This window comes from Bombus fervidus, chromosome 18 (assembly GCF_041682495.2).
Source record: "Bombus fervidus isolate BK054 chromosome 18, iyBomFerv1, whole genome shotgun sequence".
Classification (NCBI taxonomy): domain Eukaryota; kingdom Metazoa; phylum Arthropoda; class Insecta; order Hymenoptera; family Apidae; genus Bombus; species Bombus fervidus.
Window position 1 is genome coordinate 7,992,286 of NC_091534.1, and position 23,289 is coordinate 8,015,574.

The following is a 23,289-nucleotide window of genomic DNA, read 5'->3' on the forward strand; positions in this document are numbered from 1 at the left end:
AAAATAAAACGCAGCTGATAATTGGGACTGTTACCGATATCCGAAGCGAAATCTACGCTACCAATGATCCAAACATTCCTGTAAAAATCGTTCGCTGGTATCTTCGTCAGATTAACCTCGAAGAACGTATCTCGTGAAGATTTCTATGCGCGTTAAAACATGTTGCGGTGCATGTATCGACATTTAGGTCTCGTGATGTGTACGTAGCTCGGTATCGGCGAATCGGCATCAGAAGCAACTTACATCGGTGCAGGAATCGCAATCCCGTGTTAGTCGGTAAGCTAGATTCTATTTGGAATGGAAACTTCAACGTATAGAGGGCAGCACCGACATTGAACGTGATCGACGGTACACCCTCGTCGTTGTATTTCGTTCGTCGATCCTTGGGCGAAGTTGAAACGATCGAAAAGCAGAATCACGCGATCAACCATCTTCTTGCCCATTTCTGTTTTTCTTGAATTTTGTACGTCCTATAACCAACGTACCTCCTATCGGAATATAATCAAACATTTTCAGACACGTGTTTCAACGTTGGTACATTGAGAAGTGTCGGTAATGCGGAGGTAAACCGAAACTGATGCAGATTTTACGAACTCTGACATCGCAACGTGTTTCAACGTCTATAGGGACCTTAAGAAGAGATACATTTCGAATAATTATTCGATCAAATTATGTATAAATTACATAAATTCAACTTTCCTCTCAGCGGTACAATTAAAATGTAAAACATTGTTACAAGCTTCGAGTTGGAATTAATTTTCTATTACTTACACGGTTATATTTATCCCTTAGATTAATTACCAGTTACATACACAAATACTGTTAGGAGCTCGATGCTGTTTACTCGTGTGCCTCGCCTTCTTATTTGGTAACAATATACATACATACATAAGTTTATCGTATTTAAATTGTAGCAAAAATCCGATATACGTGAAACAATATCGTTACTCATAGCGTTAAAATTTTACGTCTTACGCGATAAAATAGCATAACGCTAAAAAACAGTTTCTTTACAGGAGATCATTCGTCAGTCATTTCTTGTTACGTGCTAAACGTTCTGCCGCGTATACGGTGCTGGGCAAAATTTCATTTACCTATTAAATAACGAATAAGAAATTGAAATAACGTTTTAGTTGCAAATAAGAACGAAATTTCTTATTTAAATAAGGATCGTCCCACCGTGAAATTTATTCAATAATGCCCAACACCGCTCGCAGTACATACATATATTTACAATTCGGTAATTCAAAGACACATTATTCTCAGTATCATCTGTACAAGCCCTTATATTGACATAGCTAAGAATTATGTATTTTGTACACAATTAACGTACTGTACATTATTTTCGACAGAAATTTCAATATTATTAAACGATCGAAGTTTCTCCATAATTACTATTCCACGTTCATCAATTATTATATTCGTCATTAATTTAATCATCGATTATTTGCAACTAAGAATAGCGAAGTTTAAGCATTAAAGTAATTAATTTGCATCGGAATTGTGCGAAATTATAATTGAACTGCTTCGAGAATTATAATTGCAAAATAATTCAATTACGCTCGTGATTCAAGTAATTTGTGATTACAAATCGAATTAAATGAAAAGTTTGCGTTACGTAATTCAAGTAGAAGGTAACTACTATACGTTAAGTAATCAAATTACAGTGTAATTTAATTAGCACAACTATAATATACACTGTTCTCCAGGATATTAACAGTGCAGAGGATATAGTCGCGATTAAGGAGATTATCCTTGAATCCTGGAAACATTCTCAGAAGAAAAGACCTATTTTTAATTGTCTATCTTGAACAGCAGTATATTTCTTGGATCCATCATCGATATTTTCACAAATTGAATACAATGGAACATCTTGTATTTATGCAAATCTTTTGATGATCTTGTTTCGCATTAACAGTTTTGTGATACGAGATTGAACAGCATTACTGTAAACGAATATCAAATATAACGTAAATTGTTTTAAATTGAAAATCCTGGGAAAATGATTCAAGATGGAGGTAATTCCGTTCCAAAATATTGCTATAGTATTTCGTGGATGTATTCGAAGCACAACCAGAGTTAATTACGGTGCAAGACAATTTCGTTGCCACAATTAAATTACTATTACTAACGTTGTAAATAATCTTTAGGCATGTAACAAATCACACGCATTTGTAAAAATATGAGAATTTCAGAAAATACTTATTTCTCATTGGAAATTTCGAATACATAACGTGATTTCTGATCATAAATAAAAATATATCTCTGCGCGTGTGTTTGTCAATAGGCCAATGTTCGTATAATGAATATTTGTATAAAACTGCATATCTTATATCAAACTTTTAATTCCTAAATGTTATGATATTTACGCGTACCACGATGCAAAAAAAAAAAGGAAAGAAAATAGACCGAGAATTTGTAAGATATCTTCGGTGGTAACAGAAGCTGACAAATTTATACAAAGGATCATGCTCGTTTCTGCGAACCATATTCGCAATTCACAAGGTGCCCATGGGGGCGTACACACGTACAAACACGCTGACCTATCGGTATACAACATTCACGACGTCACGACATGAAAGATTTATTCCGTGAGACAGACAGCAAGTGTTTCCGATCGTGCGATTCTCGAGCTATACGCACATACGTACACGACGTGCTCTGGTAGAAAGAGATTAAGGTGCGACGTGATCCATCTTGACGTTCTCGTGTCTTTCTATAGGACAGAACTACACACGTGCAACGAGACGACCTCGATTTTCTAGAATAATTATTGACTTCGCAATTCACAATCAGTCATTTACCGATAACGAAAGAGTGGATGATTATTTATTACTAGACTGCGGATTTTTGTGCATTTGCTTGTGCATTTATTTTGACGCATATATCCAAAAGTACGTGAAATATCCAAAGCAAGATGTTTACTCTGTTATTCAGTGGAGACGAAACAAAGGTCCATTTCTTTGGTTCCATTCGTAAAGACGTAAAAATGCACGAAAGTTCGCAATCTATTTATTACATTTAATACAAGTTACGAAACATCTTTAGGAAATGAGAAAATCGACTATTTTTCTCGACAGGAGGAAGAGGCGTCTTCATTCGCTCTTCTCTTCCTGGAAAGCCGCGAAACAGTTGAAGACAAACTTTTTATCCTACTTTGTCGCGAGTACAGCGTGAAAAGAGCGCGACACTTTTTATGAAATCCAGCAGACATGTCACAAAACGAAGATCCTGGCAAATCGCGTACTCGTTTGTCCCACTGACTATTCTCACAGCGGTCGCTCTAATAGCCTTGCAGAGTGCAACTTGAGAATGCGCTTGCAATAAAAAAAAGAAAAAATATTCGTTCATCCGCCACTGTAAAGCGCGTAATTCTAAACGCGTTTTGTCGGGAAAAATCATTTTCTCGCAGTGCTCTCTTTTTTCCAGAGCGCGTCGCCTACTTTTATTAACGACGCGTCGCAAAAGCCGCTAAATTGTCTGCGACGTTGCTGCTTCAATAATATCAAACTTGCTAACTAATCGTGGCTATTTCAATGCATATTGTGAATATGTCCCTGTTCGTTACTAACAACACGAGCTGCAACGCTCGTTTCCAATAGAACGTACTCTCCACACTCGCGTTAAATCACATGCCTACAGTAGCGCACGTGTGCAGCTGGCTTTCAAGGGGCAAGCAACCACACCGGCGCATTCGTCAACGTAACGACAAGATAAACGATGCGTGAAGTTTGAGGCCGAGCGTCGCGTCGAGTGACGGCCCGATGTTGTGTGTTTCAGCAACTCCTTTCTCGTGCAACTTTCAACAACCGCTTCTTTTGTTGCTGCTGCGTTTCCCATCAATGGCACCGTTCCGTTCGCGTTCCGTTCAGTCGATGTTGCGACCGAGGTATTCATAAAACGAAACCAGGGGCTGTGTCAACCCTGTTGTTTCGAGGTGCCTGGCGAATTCGGATCTTGCCCGCCACTGCTCGATTGACCTGCAACTAATTCGTGAGAGTCAGATGATTAGTCTCTTAATCGGCCAACACGAAATATATTTCGTCGTATCAAGTACGCCCTGTTGAGTATGACGACACAGGGACAACGTCAGATGTGATACGCGATGTCAATGGACGATCCAAATCGTTGGGGGAAACTCAAGATTTGCGAAGACCTTCGAGGAAACCTACGAAATAGAACTAACTGGTCGAGAAAGAGACTGTCCGATCATCGAAACGCTGTAGCAAACGATCTATACGGCCAATCTATCTTGAGGAGATTACACAGGGAACACATCGAATTATTAATTCTATTATTAATTAGGCGATTAATTGAGAACGATGTAAGAAACGGTACAGAGTGCTGGGAAAATATCTGTGCGTGTCACCAAACCAAAATAAGAATTGCCGAATGTCTGCGAGACAAGTTGCAATTTTCAGAAAGGAAGATTCAGAAAGGAGGTGTGAGAAAGAAAATAAAGTTTCATTTCTAGTCGTTTCATGACGTGGAACACATTTTGCTAGTTACAATTAGAATTACAAAACTATCCATAACCATTACGTGACTAATTAGAATTACATAGGATTATGAATTCCACGTTAAATAAAATTGGAGATTCGATGAGGAACGATGCTGGTTAAAAATAGAGCGTGTTCACGTTCCACCGTAATGAAACAGGAAATATCGCCATTCTTCTTGCGTCCATTATTTCTGATTAGAGTGTAACTTTACATTATGTCAAGAGTAATAAAGGCTCATGCATAGTAAGCGAGCGAAGGCCAGAGCATCTGAATATTAAGAAAACGGCAGAATCGGCCTTGATATAACGATAATACAGGCGAGTACCAGCGTACTACGGTGCTCGTTTCGAACAAAGATCCATAAAACGAATAAGAATTAAAACAATATAAAAAGATTATATACTTTTCCCAAGTGTCGCGTTATCATCGATAAATAAATTCAAACAGCCCTTCTTTCGATATCTTGCGAGTACTTGGCACAACGAACGATACGTTTCCAAATTTATCGTAGCTGTTAGCCATCGCCGCTGATACGCTTTATGTCACGGCTGTGGCGTTTTGGTTTGGAGTCCCTGTGCGATTGCACAGATAGAACGGACACTTCGCACGTAGAAAGGTCGCTTCGGTTCTTGCCACACACAGCCGTGCCATAAATTAAGGATTCCGAAGGGTCTCGACTGGCGCCAAGCACTGGAGTCTCGATTCTTCGGACTCGAAGGAATTTTCTCACGGTCACCGGACAGGCCACCTTCCATGATTCCAGGAAAGGCAAATTTCTACGAGAGAGAGACGCGAGATCTCTGAGATGTGCCGATTGGGTCTTGTTTCTTAGAGAAGCGAGGCAATCAGCAACCTCGAAGACTGTCGATCGGAAGGATGACTCCTGGAGGAGGTGGCTGAGGCAAGGAAGACAATTTTAGAGTTCCGAAACGAAGTTGGAAGCAAAAGAACCGGCACCGAAGGCTCGTCCGGTTCGGCAAATTTCGCAGGATTTTTGGCGCGTGCTAATCTTCAAACGACCAGATTTTGATAAGACGAAATCGAACCACGATTGTTTCGCTTTTTATCCGCCGTGTGCATCGCCAAGAAATTCCCTCTGGACGTGGCTCCTTACGTCCGTAATAAATCGAAAGTAGCAACGATAAAAATGAAAAATCAAAAGAAAGAAACGATATTAAATGCGGTGTCTGCGAGTGTTCGGATGCTTCCATAAGCTTACGTTTAAGTATATTTATCGTATGGCTAACCAACCTGTCTCCATGGAAAGCTCTTCGAATCGATCCGGCAGATCCAACATCGCAGGCTCAGCGTGGCGGCCCAAAATATCCGTCAGGGCATTCCTCCTTCCGGCTCTTCCGGTCGAAAGGAACTCTTTCGCCCTGTCGTCGCCCTCGTAGGAGCCTGGGCTGCGCGCACCACGCATGTAAGTTCCCGAACCATTTCCTGTTGCCGCAGGATCCTTCGTGTCCGGTACATTGCCGATCTCCGCGGGACTGATTGATCCCGATCGTCCCGGCGTTAGCATCTTTTTCAACGCTGCAGCAGACAGATCGAGTTATTTTAATCTATTCCTTCGGACGCTTCGATAAAGTTGCAAGACAGAGCCTTCCAAGTAACTAACTCCAACGCGTACGATTTAATTGAGATTAGATTTGCGTACAATGTTATTAGTATCGTTTGTATAGAATTGTAGTAATGTTATTCGTATACGATTTTATTATTGTTATCTGTGTGCAATGTTATTGTTATCTACATACAATGTTATTATTTGCTATGTGTACACAATGTTATCATTGTTATTTGTATACAATCTTGTTATTATTATCTGTATACAGTGTTATTATTTGCTATGTGTACACATTGCTAATATTGTTATGTGTACACAATGCTATTATTGTTATGTGTACACAATGATATTATTGTTATTTGTACACAATGTTATCATTGTTATTTGTATACAATCTTGTTATTATTATCTGCATACAGTGTTATTATTTGCTATGTGTACACAATGATATTATTGTTATTTGTACACAATGTTATCATTGTTATTTGTATACAATCTTGTTATTATTATCTGCATACAGTGTTATTATTTGCTATGTGTACAAAATGATATTATTGTTATGTGTACACAATGCTATTATTGTTATGTGTACACAATGATATTATTGTTATTTGTACACAATGTTATCATTGTTATTTGTATACAATCTTGTTATTATTATCTGTATACAGTGTTATTATTTGCTATGTGTACACATTGCTAATATTGTTATGTGTACACAATGATATTATTGTTATTTGTACACAATGTTATCATTGTTATTTGTATACAATCTTGTTATTATTATCTGTATACAGTGTTATTATTTGCTATGTGTACACATTGCTAATATTGTTATGTGTACACAATGATATTATTGTTATTTGTACACAATGTTATCATTGTTATTTGTATACAATCTTGTTATTATTATCTGTATACAGTGTTATTATTTGCTATGTGTACACATTGCTAGTATTGTTATGTGTACACAATGATATCATTGTTATTTGTATACAGTCTTGTTATTATTATCTGCATACAGTGTTATTACTGTTATAGGTACATAATGTCATTATTGTTATTTGTGCACATCGTTATCAATCAATCGTCGTCATCATCGTCAATTGATACGACAGCACGTGATACGGTAATTGGATATCCATTGCGTTTCATTAGGTGCGAAGTGCAAACTATTTGGCCTAGAGGTTACTGAAAGAACCGCGTTACCGATGCAAAGAATATTTCATTTCAAGCGGGGCACGTTTGCCCGTACAATTACGAGATAAAATAACGCGTCGTTCAAATCTGTGTACGAAATATCATCGGTTGTTTTAAAACTTCGGTTCAACGCACCGGGAAGATTATTTTTGTAATTTAAAATCATAGAAGGGAGTTGCAAGTGGAAAAATTCGTGCTTGTCAAATTTCCATAAACTTGAACTTTTACTAGATATCGTGAAAGAAATTATCGACGATCCATCGAATGTTATCTACGAAAAATATAAATGCATTATAAAAATATACTTCACCAGGTTCGATTTAGAGAAGAAAAAGTCAGAGAATTGATGTTAAACCTTTTATTATCGATGCTTTGCTGCTTTTTATAATCACTATTCGTAAGTTCGATTGGGAAAATTAATTTCTCGATGATGTAAACGATTTATGGTATAACAAGTGATTACGATACTTCGATATAAGACACTAAGTTCGTAGACACAGAAAAAAACGACTGACCTAGCCGAAAACAGCGTCGAATGATAAATTTATCTTAGTATGCGATAAGATTATATTAATATGACATAATTAGTATCCCTTAACTTTGATGCGAACGGCGTATTTTTTAAAACGATGCAGCTTTAACACATACGTTTATATCATTTACTTTTATTAAGATAGGACGTGACGATCCAGCAAAACAAATGAAAATAGAAGATACGTTTTGTTTCGCAACGTCCCACGTATTTCGTATTAAATAAATAATTAAATACTCCAAAATCATAAAAGCATTACTCGAATAAACCAAACAACGTTGTGGTTTTGTAAAAAATGAAATAATAATAAATTCTATATTAATAATATCCGAATTAAGCGTCGTGCTCGCGTAAATATAAAATTTTAATTACCTATCGTTTTTATACGTTCCGATTATTCGTTATATTTCGCGAATATATGCCCGATATTGATTGAAAGTCATCTGTTGCTCTGAAATATTTATACAACGCAAAAGATGTAAAACATACCATTTCGTATCACTCACGACGCTATATTATAATTAACGACGCAATATGATAATTAACTCTGCTATCCTCCTTGCTCTTTTCCTTCACCTTTGTGTCTCTTCGGATATTTACTTCTTTTTCTTGCCTATTTTATTCGCAGAAGTCGTGGAATACGCAAAAGCTGGAGAAATTCTATCGAACAGTAAAGACCAGAATATTAAAAGGAAAAGGAGCTAAGTTCCAACAAAGTTGAGCAATATCTATCGAAATATAAAAATATAATATTCATGTAGGCTGGAGGAAAACAGCAGAGTTAAACGATACTAGGCGCATAGCCGTCGATAAGGCGAGGTTAAATTTAATTCTCACCTAAGGCTATTAGAAATTCCAAACTTCGCGCGATAAAAGTTGCCAAGGATACTTCGACGTTGCAATCTAAAAACGCACGCGTTTCTCGTTACATCGACAGTCGATAAAACAGTTATCAAATAATAGAATAACAGAAACGCGAATCACGCTAAAAAGGATTAAATCGGAGGGAGATAGTCCCGATTCCCTTTATTACTGTCGTATTTAATCTGGCTTTAATCCAGTTGGCAGTTCGAAAGCGGAAAGTTTCTCGAGGTGGATAGCGGCACGATTGCCGAGGATATTTAACAGAATTTCCTCTGAGAATGTCCAGCGAAACAATACAAACAATAAACGATGTTTTCCTTCGTCCCTTTTTTACGCGTTAGCTTCCTTCTTTTCCTACTTTTCCACGGGTAAAACCGCTAACTTTCTCTTCGTTGAACGATATTTTTCAATAAAAATCAGAGCGGTGTTTGGTATTTTCGCGACACATCCAGATCATCTTTTTAAACGGACTATACGATACGCAGGTATTTTCGTATTTAATTTTAGCCCATTCCAAGACGAGTTCGATGATCCATGGCTTGGCTTTCCGACTAAATCCGCAACTATTTAAAATGAATCGAAAGTCTCCTTCGCTGGACGATTCTACAGAAGAATAGTCTTTTTAGATATTCGTAAAGTTAACCTTGGGAATCGATACATCGATGAGCGCATTTAGTTCGGATGATGTCATAAAACTGGAAATCGGATGAACTCATCGAGCAACAAATTTTTAAATACATCACGAACCGTTTAGATTTGACTGATTCATAAATCGTGTTTCGATGCTCATTTGGCTACTGTTACGTGTCATTCATCTTAGATGTTCGCTGTCGACGCGAAATTAAGATGTCACGAACGTCGGATAGCGTTAATCAAGCTATAAAATAAACCAAGCACAGCGCAAGATGTAAGCGAAGAACAACTATGCCAAGTAGGCGACAGAGGAAAAACCAGGATACAATGTGACGACGATGTGATGTTAGTTACTAGCAATAAATATCAAAGAAAGATCGTTATTTACATAGCTACTTACATACTTTTGTAATATCATTACTTTCTTACTTATATGTTATAATATTAAGTATAAATTATTATTAGTATCTAAGCTTCTAAGAAGCTTATCTATCTATCCTTCTAAGAAGGATAACGATAATAATAATAATAATAATAATAATAAAAGAAAATAATGAAACAAAATTATAAAGTCAGCTGAAATCACATTCAGTCAATTTTCAGATATCGCGCTAAAGAAAGCTCGAAGAAAGTAATCTTTTCTCCTTCTTTCTAACGATAAGTATAAAGATTATCCTTGTACCCTAATAAAACAAAAAGTACCTAGGTTAATTTAAACGTTAGTACTTGCGTTAGTGTAAATTAGGATTAAATAAAAATTTAGCATGTACGTTTGAAACAAAAAAAAAAAAAAAAAAAATACCTTTTTCACGCTGGAGACGTTTTTTCCGGCGCCCTTTGTACGTCGAGTGGCCGAAAACGGCAAGGCAATTTCTCCCTGCCACTGGCACTTTGCGCAGCTTCACCTAATCGAGTATCGTTTAAAATTATAAGCTACTGTTTAGGCCGGCGAGATACCTTAAAATTCAAATTAATTATAAAATATAAAATGGAACAAATAAACGAAGAAACAGAACGTGCAATCGTTTCAAATTATCCGTAGCGTTTCGCACGAATAAAATTTCGTAACGATACACCAACTATCTGAGCAATTTCCGAAATGTTCAAATCCTATCTAAGGAATTTCCAGAATGTTGAAATTCTATCTGAAAAATTCCCAAGACGCTCAAAAATCCTCTCTGAAAAATGTCCAAAATTCAGTAAGAAATATAATTAGCAATTTATAGATTTCCAGATTTTCAATATGAACATTCGTTTCTACAACGATATGTACCAATTTCAGGAACTTTTGACGGCCATGGAACATTTTTCGCGTGGGACAGTGTTCAATCAGTGCTATTCAAATCCTTTCAGAGATATTTTCACTCTAGGGGAGCAAGTATACGATCGATGAGTCAGAAATGTAAAATTGCACTGATGCCCTTATATCATAATTTCAATTCCAAAATAACACAAGGTGGGAACGAGATCTTTACGAGATAAAATTAAACGATTACGTATGTACATATGTGCACTGGAAGTTTTCTATGAAATAATTATAAGCCTAAATTGAAACTATGGCTCGGAGTAATTCTGTGGATTGGTAAATTTTTACAAAACGAACGTCACAAAATTATGGGATCCGTACAGCGTTCAACGAATTATTTGCCACACTGGAGGTTTCTGCCTAAGTTGGCGCATTTGGAGCTAGTAAGCGTGATACATTCTTTAATAAGAATATTTCGTTAAAATTTTTCTCTTACAAATTCTCATGTATATTCATATAGGATATTGGAGAACAGCGATAAATATTTTGTAAACGTAAAATTTCCCAAGCAAGAAAAGAGCGTTCGCGTTAAAGCGGAATATTAAAAACTGACGAAGAACCCATTACTTTCTAGGTGTTTCAAACATGACTTAAATTATAATTTTTGTATGTCGTGTATACTCTTTGAAACTTCCTCTACGAGCTTCGACAAAGTAAACTGTGATCGTGCTTTTAGCGTCAAGAAAATTTAAATTAATATGGAGCAAAGAAAAATGTAATTAAAATTCTATGCATACACTGTCATTCTGACACTGTCATTATTTCAAAAATAATCTCCATAAAATTTAACGAGATCAACTCCGCTCAAACCTACCAATAAACAAGAAAGAATTTTGGGAAATTGAAAATATAGTAAAAACTGCATTTAAATACGATCTCGTTGTTGTTACTTAAACCTGCGTTAATTGCGCGGACAACGTCCATTGTATCACTTTGGTGCTCAAAACTCACGCGCAAAACTCTAGTACTCTAAAGTGTACAACTCTGAAACCTCTATTTCTAAATTTCTAACAATAAGACGCCAGTACTTTCGTGTTTCGATCCTGTATTTTCCACGAAAATTTATTCCAAGAAAAGGTACACTTTTAAACAGTGTCTCACGAACAAGGTAAATTAAAAATTCATTAAAAAACCATAGATACGCAGTTGCGAATTATCGAGACGCTAAGATGACTGTGGCTTTGAAACAAGCTCTCACAAGACACGCGTTAGTATCAACTTTTCTGAAGTGGATTCCACATATTACAATACACGCTGTATAGTTTGCAAATACATAAAAATCTATCGTACCACTGGTGTTAGGAAGAAATCGCTTGTTATATTATATTACCCATTAAATTTCCTTCGTTTTTCCTTTTTCTTTTTTTGAGTTATTTTCTTCGTTCTTATCAGCTCGTAGATATGGTTCAATTATCCAGCACATTTGATTATCCGACACAGCCTCGATCCTGGCTATGCCGGATAATGGGAATTCTACCGTACCAATATCGACAGAAATTGCTTCATAGACGCAAACGGAGCAAAAATCTTTATTATAGTAAATGTTCGATATGCTTTGCTTCCGCTGTAATGCAACACTCACATTGCGGTACATCTTCGAATATTTCTCTTCGTCTATCGAGTAATCTCGATCGATATTAGTAATATTTTGTGTTGGCAATCCCGAGCTAACTTAGGTACTTCAGAATCAATCTCGTTGTTTACGTTCAACGAAGAAACTCACTCGCGACGTCCAATGTTCGTAAATGATAAAAATCGATTTTACGCCAAAAGCATTGACCGCGGGGATCAAGACGTTTGGACACGTTTGCTCCTCTTGGTACGTGAACTGTAAACTCTTATAGTCATGTACCCTCTCTTTTTAAATTTCTTTGTACAATTTCTTAAAAAAGAAAGTTATAGTCGAAAAATTTAAAAGTTACGTGCTCTTTGTCTACACGAATGTCGCAGATCTTTTGATCTCCCTTCTTTCTTCTCTTTTTTTTTTTTTTTTTTAATCGAGAGTTTGCGGTCGCGTCAACATCTTGGGTTATTTAACGACTACTTGCTGGTCACGTTACTTTGATATCTGATACTTCAGTAACTCGAAACGTAGTTGCGTTTATCGTTTAAATACGGTTCCTGAGATGTGTACATTGTTGATGAACGAGATTACGATGATACTACATTTATCTTAACGAAATTGTATTTACTAATGAAATTTCAATTGCTAATGAAGTTTCGAAACGTTCTATGGCTATGACACACGCAATATACGCATAAAAGTGTTCTATGGTAGTGTCCTATTCTATGCTCTATGTATCGTTGTAGGTTATCTGCTACGAATACGGTGATTGTTATCGAGCAAGAAGGAATATAAAATACAGCATAGTTTCGATGAAAGATTTTAAGCAGAATTTCAATTTACAGGTGACTGTTGCAATTAAATATAATTTTGCCGAGCCACTGTGCACGTTCGATTTTACACGTGTATCGTCTTTCATAGAAATTGATAAAATCACATCAACGCGACTTATTTTTAACGATACATCACTCAATTTTCAAGTGTCTCAGACACAATACATTCCACGGGAAATTTAAATTAATTATGAATAATTTAAGAGATGAAACTCATCATTTTCTAATGTTTATCATGCAAACTAAATTATTCGATAAATTAGCATAGTACAATGTTAATATTTCCTAGATTAATATATTCCCCTATAGTGACGCTAATAACCTTGTAGTTGATGTGACATTAAACCTCGTCTGGACTGCGAACTTATATCCAAAGAGCACGTCAAAATAGTAATTGAAAATACGTATAAAAATGAAAAAAAAAAGACAGATATATCGCTTAACAAACAGGAAGGCGGTACTTCGCGTAGAGAATAAATTACCAATGTACAAAACGATCATTAAACCCATACACAGATTTATGGAGAATAGTCACGTTGGTAACAACGGTAAACAACCGCGTGGGTAAATTTCAATCGCTGCAATCAATTCTACTGACAACAGTTTGTTAACGGTTCGTGATACGTCAGAAACGAAGATCTACGGAAAGATCCAGAAATACCAACTATTCGAGAGGAAACTAAGAGAAATGCGACAGAAACATAAGAAAAGCGCGTTGCACAACATCCTAATCAACTAGTCCTGCGGACATACAAAGATCGGATTAAACGAGGCTTAAAAAGGAAACACCCTGCTGATCTTCTATAGAATTCTCACGGGATACTGTAAGACGACGTCCTACCGGGGATAATCATCCACGTAATAATTTATAGCTAGAAGAATTTACCGAATGTCTAACAAGACAAATTGCAGAGAGAAATAGCTAAAATAAAATGAAAAACGTCAAAGTTCAGTTGAAAAGGAAGCATCGCGAGAAACGAAACTACAACAGTTGGTACGCAGACTGAGAGTTTATCTGAAACGATATTTTGCAGTAGAAACAGAAGAAGATAATATAAAAGCTCTTTCAAAAGCAGTCGTTCGAATAAAAAAAAATAAAATGTACACGTCCGATCTTCTGCGCGCTATTATATTATCTTCCCTGAATAAACGAAGGAATGTAAAAAGAAATAAAAGGCAATGACAGAATGAAAAGAGCGGATCCGCGCGCAAAACTTCTACGCTGCAATTGCGCACGAAAAAATGTAGTTTTCCATGTCACACAGAATTCGAGTAGTCGAATGGAGCGTATAAAGGGTGTCTCGCGTGACGCGACTCAATATTTTTCAGCCATTTGCGGCCATGCAACGAATAATGTTTTGAACTATATCAACGGGTGAAATATTATTTCCACCATTGTGAACGTGACATTAAGTAAACAGAAATATCTGTAACACGTGTTTTGAATTTTTCCTAAAATCCTGTACCATCTATGGAAAAAATATTTACGTTCCCTAAACAGTTCTTGGTTTCGCTATGAAAACAAAGTATTTTTGGAATATTTTATCGTCGTTCGCAGTACACTCGGCGACATTAAACTACTGTTCGATACATTCTTTTATTACATGGCCGCAGATGGCAGAAAATACGAGTCGCGTTACGCGAGACACCCTATACACAAGTATATCGAAGTAGTCCCGAAAAATATGATCGCGTCACCTGCAGTTCGAGTATTTAAGTGGATGACGCAGGTCTAGTCGTGAAAAAATTAAACAACAAATTGCTAGCATTTGTAGAAAATATACTATGCAGGGTGCTCAAAATATTTTCTGTAAAATATTTTCTATTAGTAGACTATCGTTATATTTTTTCTTCGGTGAATGATAGAAGTGCGTCGCGAATTCCCTACATTAATTTCTAATGTGTGTTAATTCTAGTCGCGTAATCTTTCTCTTTTAAGTTCTATTCAAATAGAAATTCAATGGCGTAATGTCTAACGATCTTGGGTTAGGTTAGTACCAAGGATAATGCTCGTTTAATCGTTAGAATTACCCTCTTGAATCATACTGGCATACGTTCGTAAGTTTAGTTCCTTTTTTAGCTTAAGTATAATTCTACAGGATATAATAAATCATTACTCTGAATAAATATTGCTGAGTGCAGAAAATTGTCTTCCAAATAGACACATTTTAAAATACACATTTTAAATTTTTTAAAAAATAATTTATATTTTTTTGATCATAAATATTCGGCTCTCAAGAAATTCAAGGCTACATAATCCATCATGCCATTTCGTATTTTTGTTGTAATTTTTAAATTACAATTAAATATTCAACAAAATATTTACGAGTCCTACATCTTTTTTAACTTCTATTCGTAGAATATGTTAGCTTCGCAAAAGATACCCAGGACATCCTATATAGGATGATTCTAATAACTGAGCCAATTAACTTAAATTAAATTAAACTAAATTAAATCAACTAAATAAATTAGTAGAGAAAAATTTTGCGTTGTTTTACGAGCTTCATCGCCGTGTGGCACAAATTTGTTTACAAGTGCTTGCAAGTTACTGTGCTTCTTTCTATTATTTCAATGAAATTCTTCTACTCTGTCTGCGTAAATGTATCTCTCCTATTACGCTACGAATTTCATTCCTTCGAGAACTTCTAATGAGTATTCAAACCTTTCACTCACGTTCTAAGTACTCTTAAGAAAATTGATATTTTCCATTATAACGTCTAAGTTTTCAACGCCCGTGTTTAACACGTTAAAATTAAATCATCACATGAGTATCGTGTTTCCTTGCATTTCATTATAACTCTCATGTTATTACATAGTGTTGGCGTTATTTCGTATTTGAACATTCACGTAATTCACTTAGTAACCATATAGTAACGACTAAACTATATGATGGAAAATAGTAAGAAACGTATGAACGATACAACGAGATACAATGGCGCAACGATTGAGAATTTGCCACAAATTTTTTAAAACGTGAAATATATGATAAATTTTAAAAACGTAATAATACGTAGATTGTAGAATTTCCAATAAATTTCCAATAATTTAGTTAAAACAAATTATTAATGAGCCTAGAATAAAACTGCTACTATATGTTTTTGAAATAAGATGCACCTTGATACGAATATACGAGAGTTTAATGAAAATGTTTACTTTTCAACCTATATATGCGTGTGTTTAATAAAAACGTTTATTTTTGTAAAAAATATTCTATCAATTATTTTTCGTGTAAAACAAAAATATTTGTACGTTCGTAGAAACTTTTTTTAAAATGCGATTAACATTTATTTTTAACGTTACATGTTATGCTATGGTAATAGAAATATTTTTAAAAAATAAATATTCGTCTTTGATAGAACGATCCATAGCGCAAGAACTATTAGATATTAATTTCATTAAGAAATTTAGTAACAGAATCTCATATATCAATTCGGAGTAAACATATGTAATGCAAATTTCATATAAATAGCTTGCAATTGTATTTACGATACACCATGCATATATAGCTTGAAAAATATTAATTATAATTACACAAATTAATAAAAACGAATAAAATCTATGCTATTACTACATCTTACGATTTTTAAAAAATACAAATATTTTTAAAATGTTCAAAGAACATTGCCTAAAGAAAGAAACTAGGATCAAATAATAATTCCAAACAGGATAAATTTTGGATAAACTAAATTCCATTAAAATTCATAAATCGTGCATTTTGTTAATAAATTTACAAGGCGCGAAGGTGCTAATAAATAATAATTTAAGCTATTTTATAACTGCGTCAATCGAACCAATACATTTTCCATGAACATCGTGTTAAAACTGCTTGTAATTATTTAATACTGGCAAACAGTACATCGACTGACGCATCGCTTATTAACGAATCTACTGTCTTATTCATACAGTAACCCTGAAAAGACAGTGATCGATTCGTACGTATCCCCGAACACAGTTACGACAAAATATGTATATCTTACGTCAGCACCACGTGCTTCCACGTAAAAGTTTGCGATATCAGAGGATACTCGGCAAATTTCGTAATACCAAACGTTGATTACCGAACCGACAGAACTGTCACATTCTAACAAGATTTATTTCAGAGCTGACCCCCCAGCGAACCTGAGCTGTCGCGTAACTGCAACTTCTGGCACGAACAAAATACGCAAGAAGCAAGTAACAGGCAATAACCGAAGGGAATGGTAATAAGGAGACGGATAAAGACGAAGTGATCGAGCGAGACGGTGGAGGGCAACAACGTGGGCAAGTGCAAACCGTGGAGAACAATGGTCGAAAGCATGTCACTGGAAGAATGAAAGTGGCTCGAGGAGGACATCGAGTGCGAAAGAACAATGAGACGTGACGCAGCGACACATCAGACACATGACGTAGCGATTCACGGACTCACCATCGAGATGTTGATAGCGTTGCTCTTCCGTGTGCGTAGCTCGATGTCGCTGGCCACTGGGTTAACTACACACGCGTCTGCAGTCGAAGCTTCACTGTCAGCGTGGGTGCTATACAGCGTGCACGCCGGTTGTAAACCAGCCGCCTGGCGAATCGATACTGCGCGAATCAAAGCATACAGCAGTTCCACGAGGGGACCGTATAATATGACGTACGATGCACGATGCACGGGACTACGAGAGGATTACGAGTAACAGGGAACAATGTGCCGGATGTCGATCCAGGAAGTCTACCAAATGGTTTTTGGCCTGTGCACGCTGTTACTATTACGCACACGAGATGCTGTTATGCGTGGTCGGAACGAGCCGTACGACTTGCCAGCTATTAGCAAGTTAGCACTTGCCGGCCAATCGCAGCAGTGCAGACGTACGAGAGAAAAGGACCGATCACCACGACGAAGACGATGTCATAACTTCTCAACCGTCTGATTTCGGTTTGTCCATGAAACGAATGGGTCATGGCTTATGGCGCTCACGAAGCCGATTTTCTTTGTATTCTATCTACGTGTCGTACGCTTCGACGACCACGCGACCGCTGCCGAACCTCGCCGACTTTTACCGAACGAGCAACAGAATTTTGGTGCCCCGTACAGGCTTTTCCAGTCTTCCGATTAATAAAACATTTATAGCTGTCATTGCTCGCTTACGCATTCTAAGTTCTAGGAATGTCGTACATGTCTTTTGGAAACTAGAGATTCCAGTTCTATTTCATTTTCTCTTATTTTACAGTGACAAATATCAAGGTATGAAACTCAGTCGATGGTACGAATTTTAAAGGTAAATTCACGTCAATGAAATACTTGGATTTATTATTGAAAGAAGTAATTCTTATGTTACGATCTTAACGGGGACGAGTAATTATATATTTCTATACAATTCTGTACTTTCTCTCGTAGAAAGAACCATGTCTAAAGAATATTCATTTTGATCTGTTTCAAGCAGGCTGCCTGCTCAGTCGGACAAATAAAGAATATGAACTTATGTTGGAACATAGTGCCATCTACCAGAGTCAATAACAGCTACGAGTTTTTGAAAAGCTGCTGTTTTGGAATTTGCAATACGTGATCAGAATTGCACATACAACAATTACTTAGAAATGTTTAATATGCATTAGAAGGAACATTCTATAATTCAAAGATATGTAATTAACTAAAAGTTTACAGGGAATTCTGATGTTAGTACATTAGTAACGAATATAATATTGCTATTGAATCTCATTGAAGTGGAATTAATATAACATATATTTTGTAGAAGGGTAAAGCGATGAGCATGGATGAAAAATCGATGCATCGAAGTGCTTTTACTACCAAATATTGCGAGTCAAATATTGACCGATTGAAGCAGAATAGACATGAACACGATACTTCAATGTTCAATATAGAAGCGAAAAACTAATTTTATCCTTTGAGGAAATATTTATTATATGTCATATTTTCATTATATGTATATATGTATACTATACTGGGTACAATGTTCACGATGTATATAAACCGTGTAATATTTGAGTTAGGAATTACACGAACAAATTTACGTTTACACGTTGTTCGCAAAAATTATTACGATCTAGATAAGACTCGTAACCATTACGAGATGTTTTACTCGAAACAAGCTATGTTCCATTTGAAACATTTTATCGAACGATGTATACTCCAGGCGATATCTGCGCGGATCGATTAAAACGAGACACCCTGTATATATACGTAAATGTATCTATTAAATTAGGTTTACTCAACACATTGTGATATTGCACAACATTTTGGTACAGCTGTAATAAACGACTAATCGAATATTCAATATGCATCTTATTGCACGCGATAGAATTCTAACGCAATCTGTATCTATATTTCTAGCTGACAAGAGGAAATCATTTCTGCAATCGAGGTCAATGAGTTTAACACTTTTATAAACTTAGACCTCTATACCTACTGTTAGAAAATGTCATTTACTTTTCCCCCGATCAGAGAAGAAGAAGCATCATTACAGATTCTATATGGAGAGCAGCCAAAAAGAGGCACCCATAAATATCTAAAGAATCTGTCAGTTCATCTAAATCTATATTTGAATAAGCGAAATATCATATCGGAAGACTGATTGTTCGTTCTATTATCCGGGAAATTCCATTACCCGAGTATTTTTGTCGGATTAGGGAAGCTCTGACTAAAACTATTTAATACGTGTATTTATTTATCTATAAGGAATATGTCTTGTCTGCAAAGAAGTTGCGGGCGAGCGATTGACGCGTGTTTGGCACGTTACGAATTTATATTTTCAGAGATAATACAAGATCGTCGAAACGTGGTCTATGGTAAACGAAAGGATAGGAACCACCGTTTTATCGTATTGGAATTTGACTATTTCTAAAAATCATATTTTGGAATATCGTCGATACAATTCCAATGTTTTCCAATAATGAGAAACGCGTCGAATAAATTATTCGTATAAACGGATCGAAACTTTCTTTAAACTTCTCTTGCGCCGCCTTTTGGAAGATTTGGCGCATTACTAATAAACGTCACGTACTGTGTGTAACTGTATAAATTACAGGTTGGACAATGCGGAACAGAAGAGGCCATGCCGTTAACGAACGATTACGTAAGCGACGCTTTCGTCAGAATTTTTCTCCTTTGAACAAATGCGTGTGACCGCTTATAAATTTTATATCATTTTTTAAGGAGAACGGGACAAGCACACAAGAAATACTATTATCATTAAATTATTGCAAATAGCAATTTCATTATGAGGCGCTACGTCATATAAATTCTGGTCTCGAGTTCGTTTTTCCATTGTCCAGACTTTTAGCATAATTTAATATTATATTAATGTGTATCATTCGAAGAATACTCCACGGTCACTATTCTGAGACGTAACACCTCTTGGAACGCGTATTTTGAATCGCTTCGCTTAACAAATCCTTTGTCAGTTTCTAATCATAACAGTCGATCGAGGCTTCTCATTAAAAGCTTGCACGATATTAGAATAGTAAACGTCTTGCGAGTCTCGTGCATAGACTATCTCAGATTACGAATACTATTTCAGTATTAGAAATTACGAATATTAAAAAATCGTTATTGATAAGCGTAGTTTCTCGCTTTAACGAGAAAGAATCAAAGATATAGCAACGATAGAAGCAGCAGACTACCTGACCTTAAATATATCACTATCGTTGAGAAGAATTATTGCACAGGAAAGATTAGCTGGCAAACAACGACGATAGCACATGGACTGAAATATAAAATAGAAGAGAACCTGCCGTGTCAACGATGCAACACCGGGGAAATAGAAAATAGAAAACACATATACCAAGCGACTGCACGATGTATGCAGAAGGCCACTGAGACTATATACAGCCGCACATTGAGGAATAAAGAATGGTCAGAGATGGGAAGAACAGCAACCGAAAGACAAATATGACAAGTGCAGGATCTTGTGAAACGAGACAGACGCCAAGTTGATTAAGGAAGATTAAAATCAATCGAATTAACTCAAATCGTATGAGCTTCTCCTTAAAGGAAAGCAGGGGCATGTAACAGCGAAGAAGAAGCAAATAGATCTAATAAGATGCAAAAATATGTACAGCCTGTTTAGCAGAAAATCGCACGATGACAGATACACCATAGTATATATCGAATAAAACGTTCCACGATGATCCTGACGTCCCATTCGTCACAGAGACGATACAGGAAAGAGGCAACGGCTAACACATCTGACTAGATCCTCGCAGCAATCCTCTCGTTCAATTTGCACTCACACACAAAGGTTGTCCTTCAGGAACATGATCCTGGAAGATTGAGAAGACAATGACCAGGTGATCTCGAACGAGCTATAGGAGGAGAAGGTTCGATGGAGGAGGACTTGTAACGACGTATAATGGATCCGAGACACTAAACCACTAAATCAGCCTACAGAATCCACACTTCGACCCTGATTGATGCAAAGGGGAAGAAAGAAATCGATGGCAAGGATGCTGTCACATCCATCAACAATGTATATCAGTTCTGATGACATCGAGCTTGATGTATTGGAAACAAATCACTCTGTGATTAAACTTTCCTCGAACGTGTCCTTTTAATCCGCCCTGATATCATCACTCTCGGAACTTTAAGCGAAAATCTCCGTACAATACGATACAATATTTTGTTTCAATGGCACACCACAAATGGCTTTCTCAAGATATTAATTAGATCATTAAAATATTAAGTGAAAATTGGAAAACTTCAACGGAGATAGGGGAATTTCTTTCGAGACACGTATCAACAGTTCGATTCGTATGGGCTTTCGTTTCGTCGAATTTTGCATGTGGCCAGCATGCAGGAACTCGAATGGCATCGACTGTATTAGGTTCAATAACTCGCACGTGGCATTTATGTTCACGATGATGTAGTCAGCTTTAATTAAAATAACTAACGTGCTGCGCGTAACATTATAGCGTAGAGAAGGCCGGTCGCTTCGCGAACGTCGCGCCGCGTGAATCGACAATGAATTATTGTCACTTTTCTTTGGCCAGCAATCGATGATACATTGACACATAAAGAGCATCGGAGTATCGCTGATTTTCATCAGTCCCGGCAGAGAATTTTGTATGCGTCGTTCGTGTTGCTTGAAATAATTCGGCGCAAGTTAATGCACCCGGAATTAACCACCACCTGTCGTACGAATTATTATTTGCGGACGATCCTGATCGTGCATGTCGTCGCATTTCTTCCCAAATTCCATATATGGACGATTAAGAGAAGAACAACGTACTTCGCTTTCTGTTAATAATACAAGAAATATCTAGTCTATGCTTGCGTTATAACGTGAACGGTATATTTTCAATAGCTTTTACTTTTAGCTCGAAAGGCTTTTATTTGTAAGTTCCTCGTTCTTAAATCGTTTCAACGAATATTATATTGCATTGTTTAAATATTGTGTTGGAATACGCAAATGAACAATCGTTGCACATTCTCACGCGGAGAATTATTATATATCTCAAGTGAAACAGTAAATATCAAGAGAAATCATCGTTGCGATCAGTTAATTATCTAATTGTTATTCATTCCAATTATAGTCGGGTTTTCGTATCGTGAGACACGATTAGAATACGTACGTTAGAGTTTTATCCTTTAATATAACAATTGACCTGCTACACTAGTAGCAATTGCTTGCTAATTAGTTATTTTAAGACAATTGAAACGTAATAACCGAGTTTATCGTTTAAATAAGATTACTGACACGTATGTGTATCGTTCATGAGACTCTGAACCCTCCAATTAAAAAAAAAAATTGGACTGTTGAGCGCTTGCAATTGTTTTAACGCAAAGGAGATTGACATTAATTTTTTATAATTCGAATAATTATCGTATTTGCGTATCAAATAATCCATTAAAATAATCTAATTATTTTAATTTTCCTTTTATCAACAAGCAAACATTTTCGCTGCAGCGGACACGTATCTTGCTATTGCTGTTGCATAAAAAATTATTATTATATTTCTTACTTACCGAATAAGTATTTTATTGTTTTCTTCATTTGTGTATAATTTACAACGTGTTATCATAAAATTCCGGGAATATTAACATGCCACGTATACGTTCGTATGCATATAATTTTCCGCAAGTTTGTAAACATTTTAATATTTAGATATTTGTGATATCGCGCCGAATATCTTATCAAAGTTTATAGCCGAATTAAATATTTACCATAGCTTGTATTGCATTCTTGTCACAGCTGTTTTGCGAACTTGTTTATTTTGTATCTACCGTATAAAATATTTGTTTCTTCGTAGTCGCATTATGAATCGTTTATTTCAGATATATTACTAAATAAACATATATCAGCATAGAGGA

The 23,289-nt window shown here is 36.2% G+C and overlaps 1 protein-coding gene and 2 long non-coding RNA genes across 4 annotated transcripts in view; 1 reads left to right on the forward strand and 2 right to left on the reverse strand.

Annotated features, from left to right (window-relative positions):
* Nucleotides 1–23,289, reverse strand: part of LOC139996410 (uncharacterized) — a 28,095-nt gene that overhangs the window by 443 nt on the left and 4,363 nt on the right. The window contains exon 2 of the long non-coding RNA XR_011802227.1: nt 75–3,291. This is a non-coding gene — a long non-coding RNA (uncharacterized lncRNA). The remainder of the gene's footprint in view (nt 1–74; nt 3,292–23,289) is intronic.
* LOC139996407 (uncharacterized) lies at nt 471–18,243 on the reverse strand. Of its 2 annotated transcripts, none has more exons than XM_072020786.1 (4): nt 17,407–17,967; nt 10,101–10,203; nt 5,754–6,038; nt 471–3,986 (listed from the first exon to the last, which is right to left on the reverse strand). In XM_072020786.1, exons 1-4 carry the CDS (start codon nt 17,407–17,409, stop codon nt 3,919–3,921), a joined length of 459 nt encoding a protein of 152 aa, XP_071876887.1. In that variant the 5' UTR covers nt 17,410–17,967; the 3' UTR covers nt 471–3,918. The 2 variants fall into 2 exon arrangements, with proteins under 2 accessions (XP_071876887.1, XP_073968242.1); XM_074112141.1 differs by lacking the exon at nt 471–3,986 and adding an exon at nt 5,287–5,398 and having other exon boundaries at nt 17,407–18,243.
* LOC139996412 (uncharacterized) lies at nt 18,155–19,555 on the forward strand. Its single transcript, XR_011802232.1, has 2 exons — nt 18,155–18,285; nt 18,407–19,555. It is a non-coding gene; the product is annotated as an uncharacterized lncRNA (long non-coding RNA).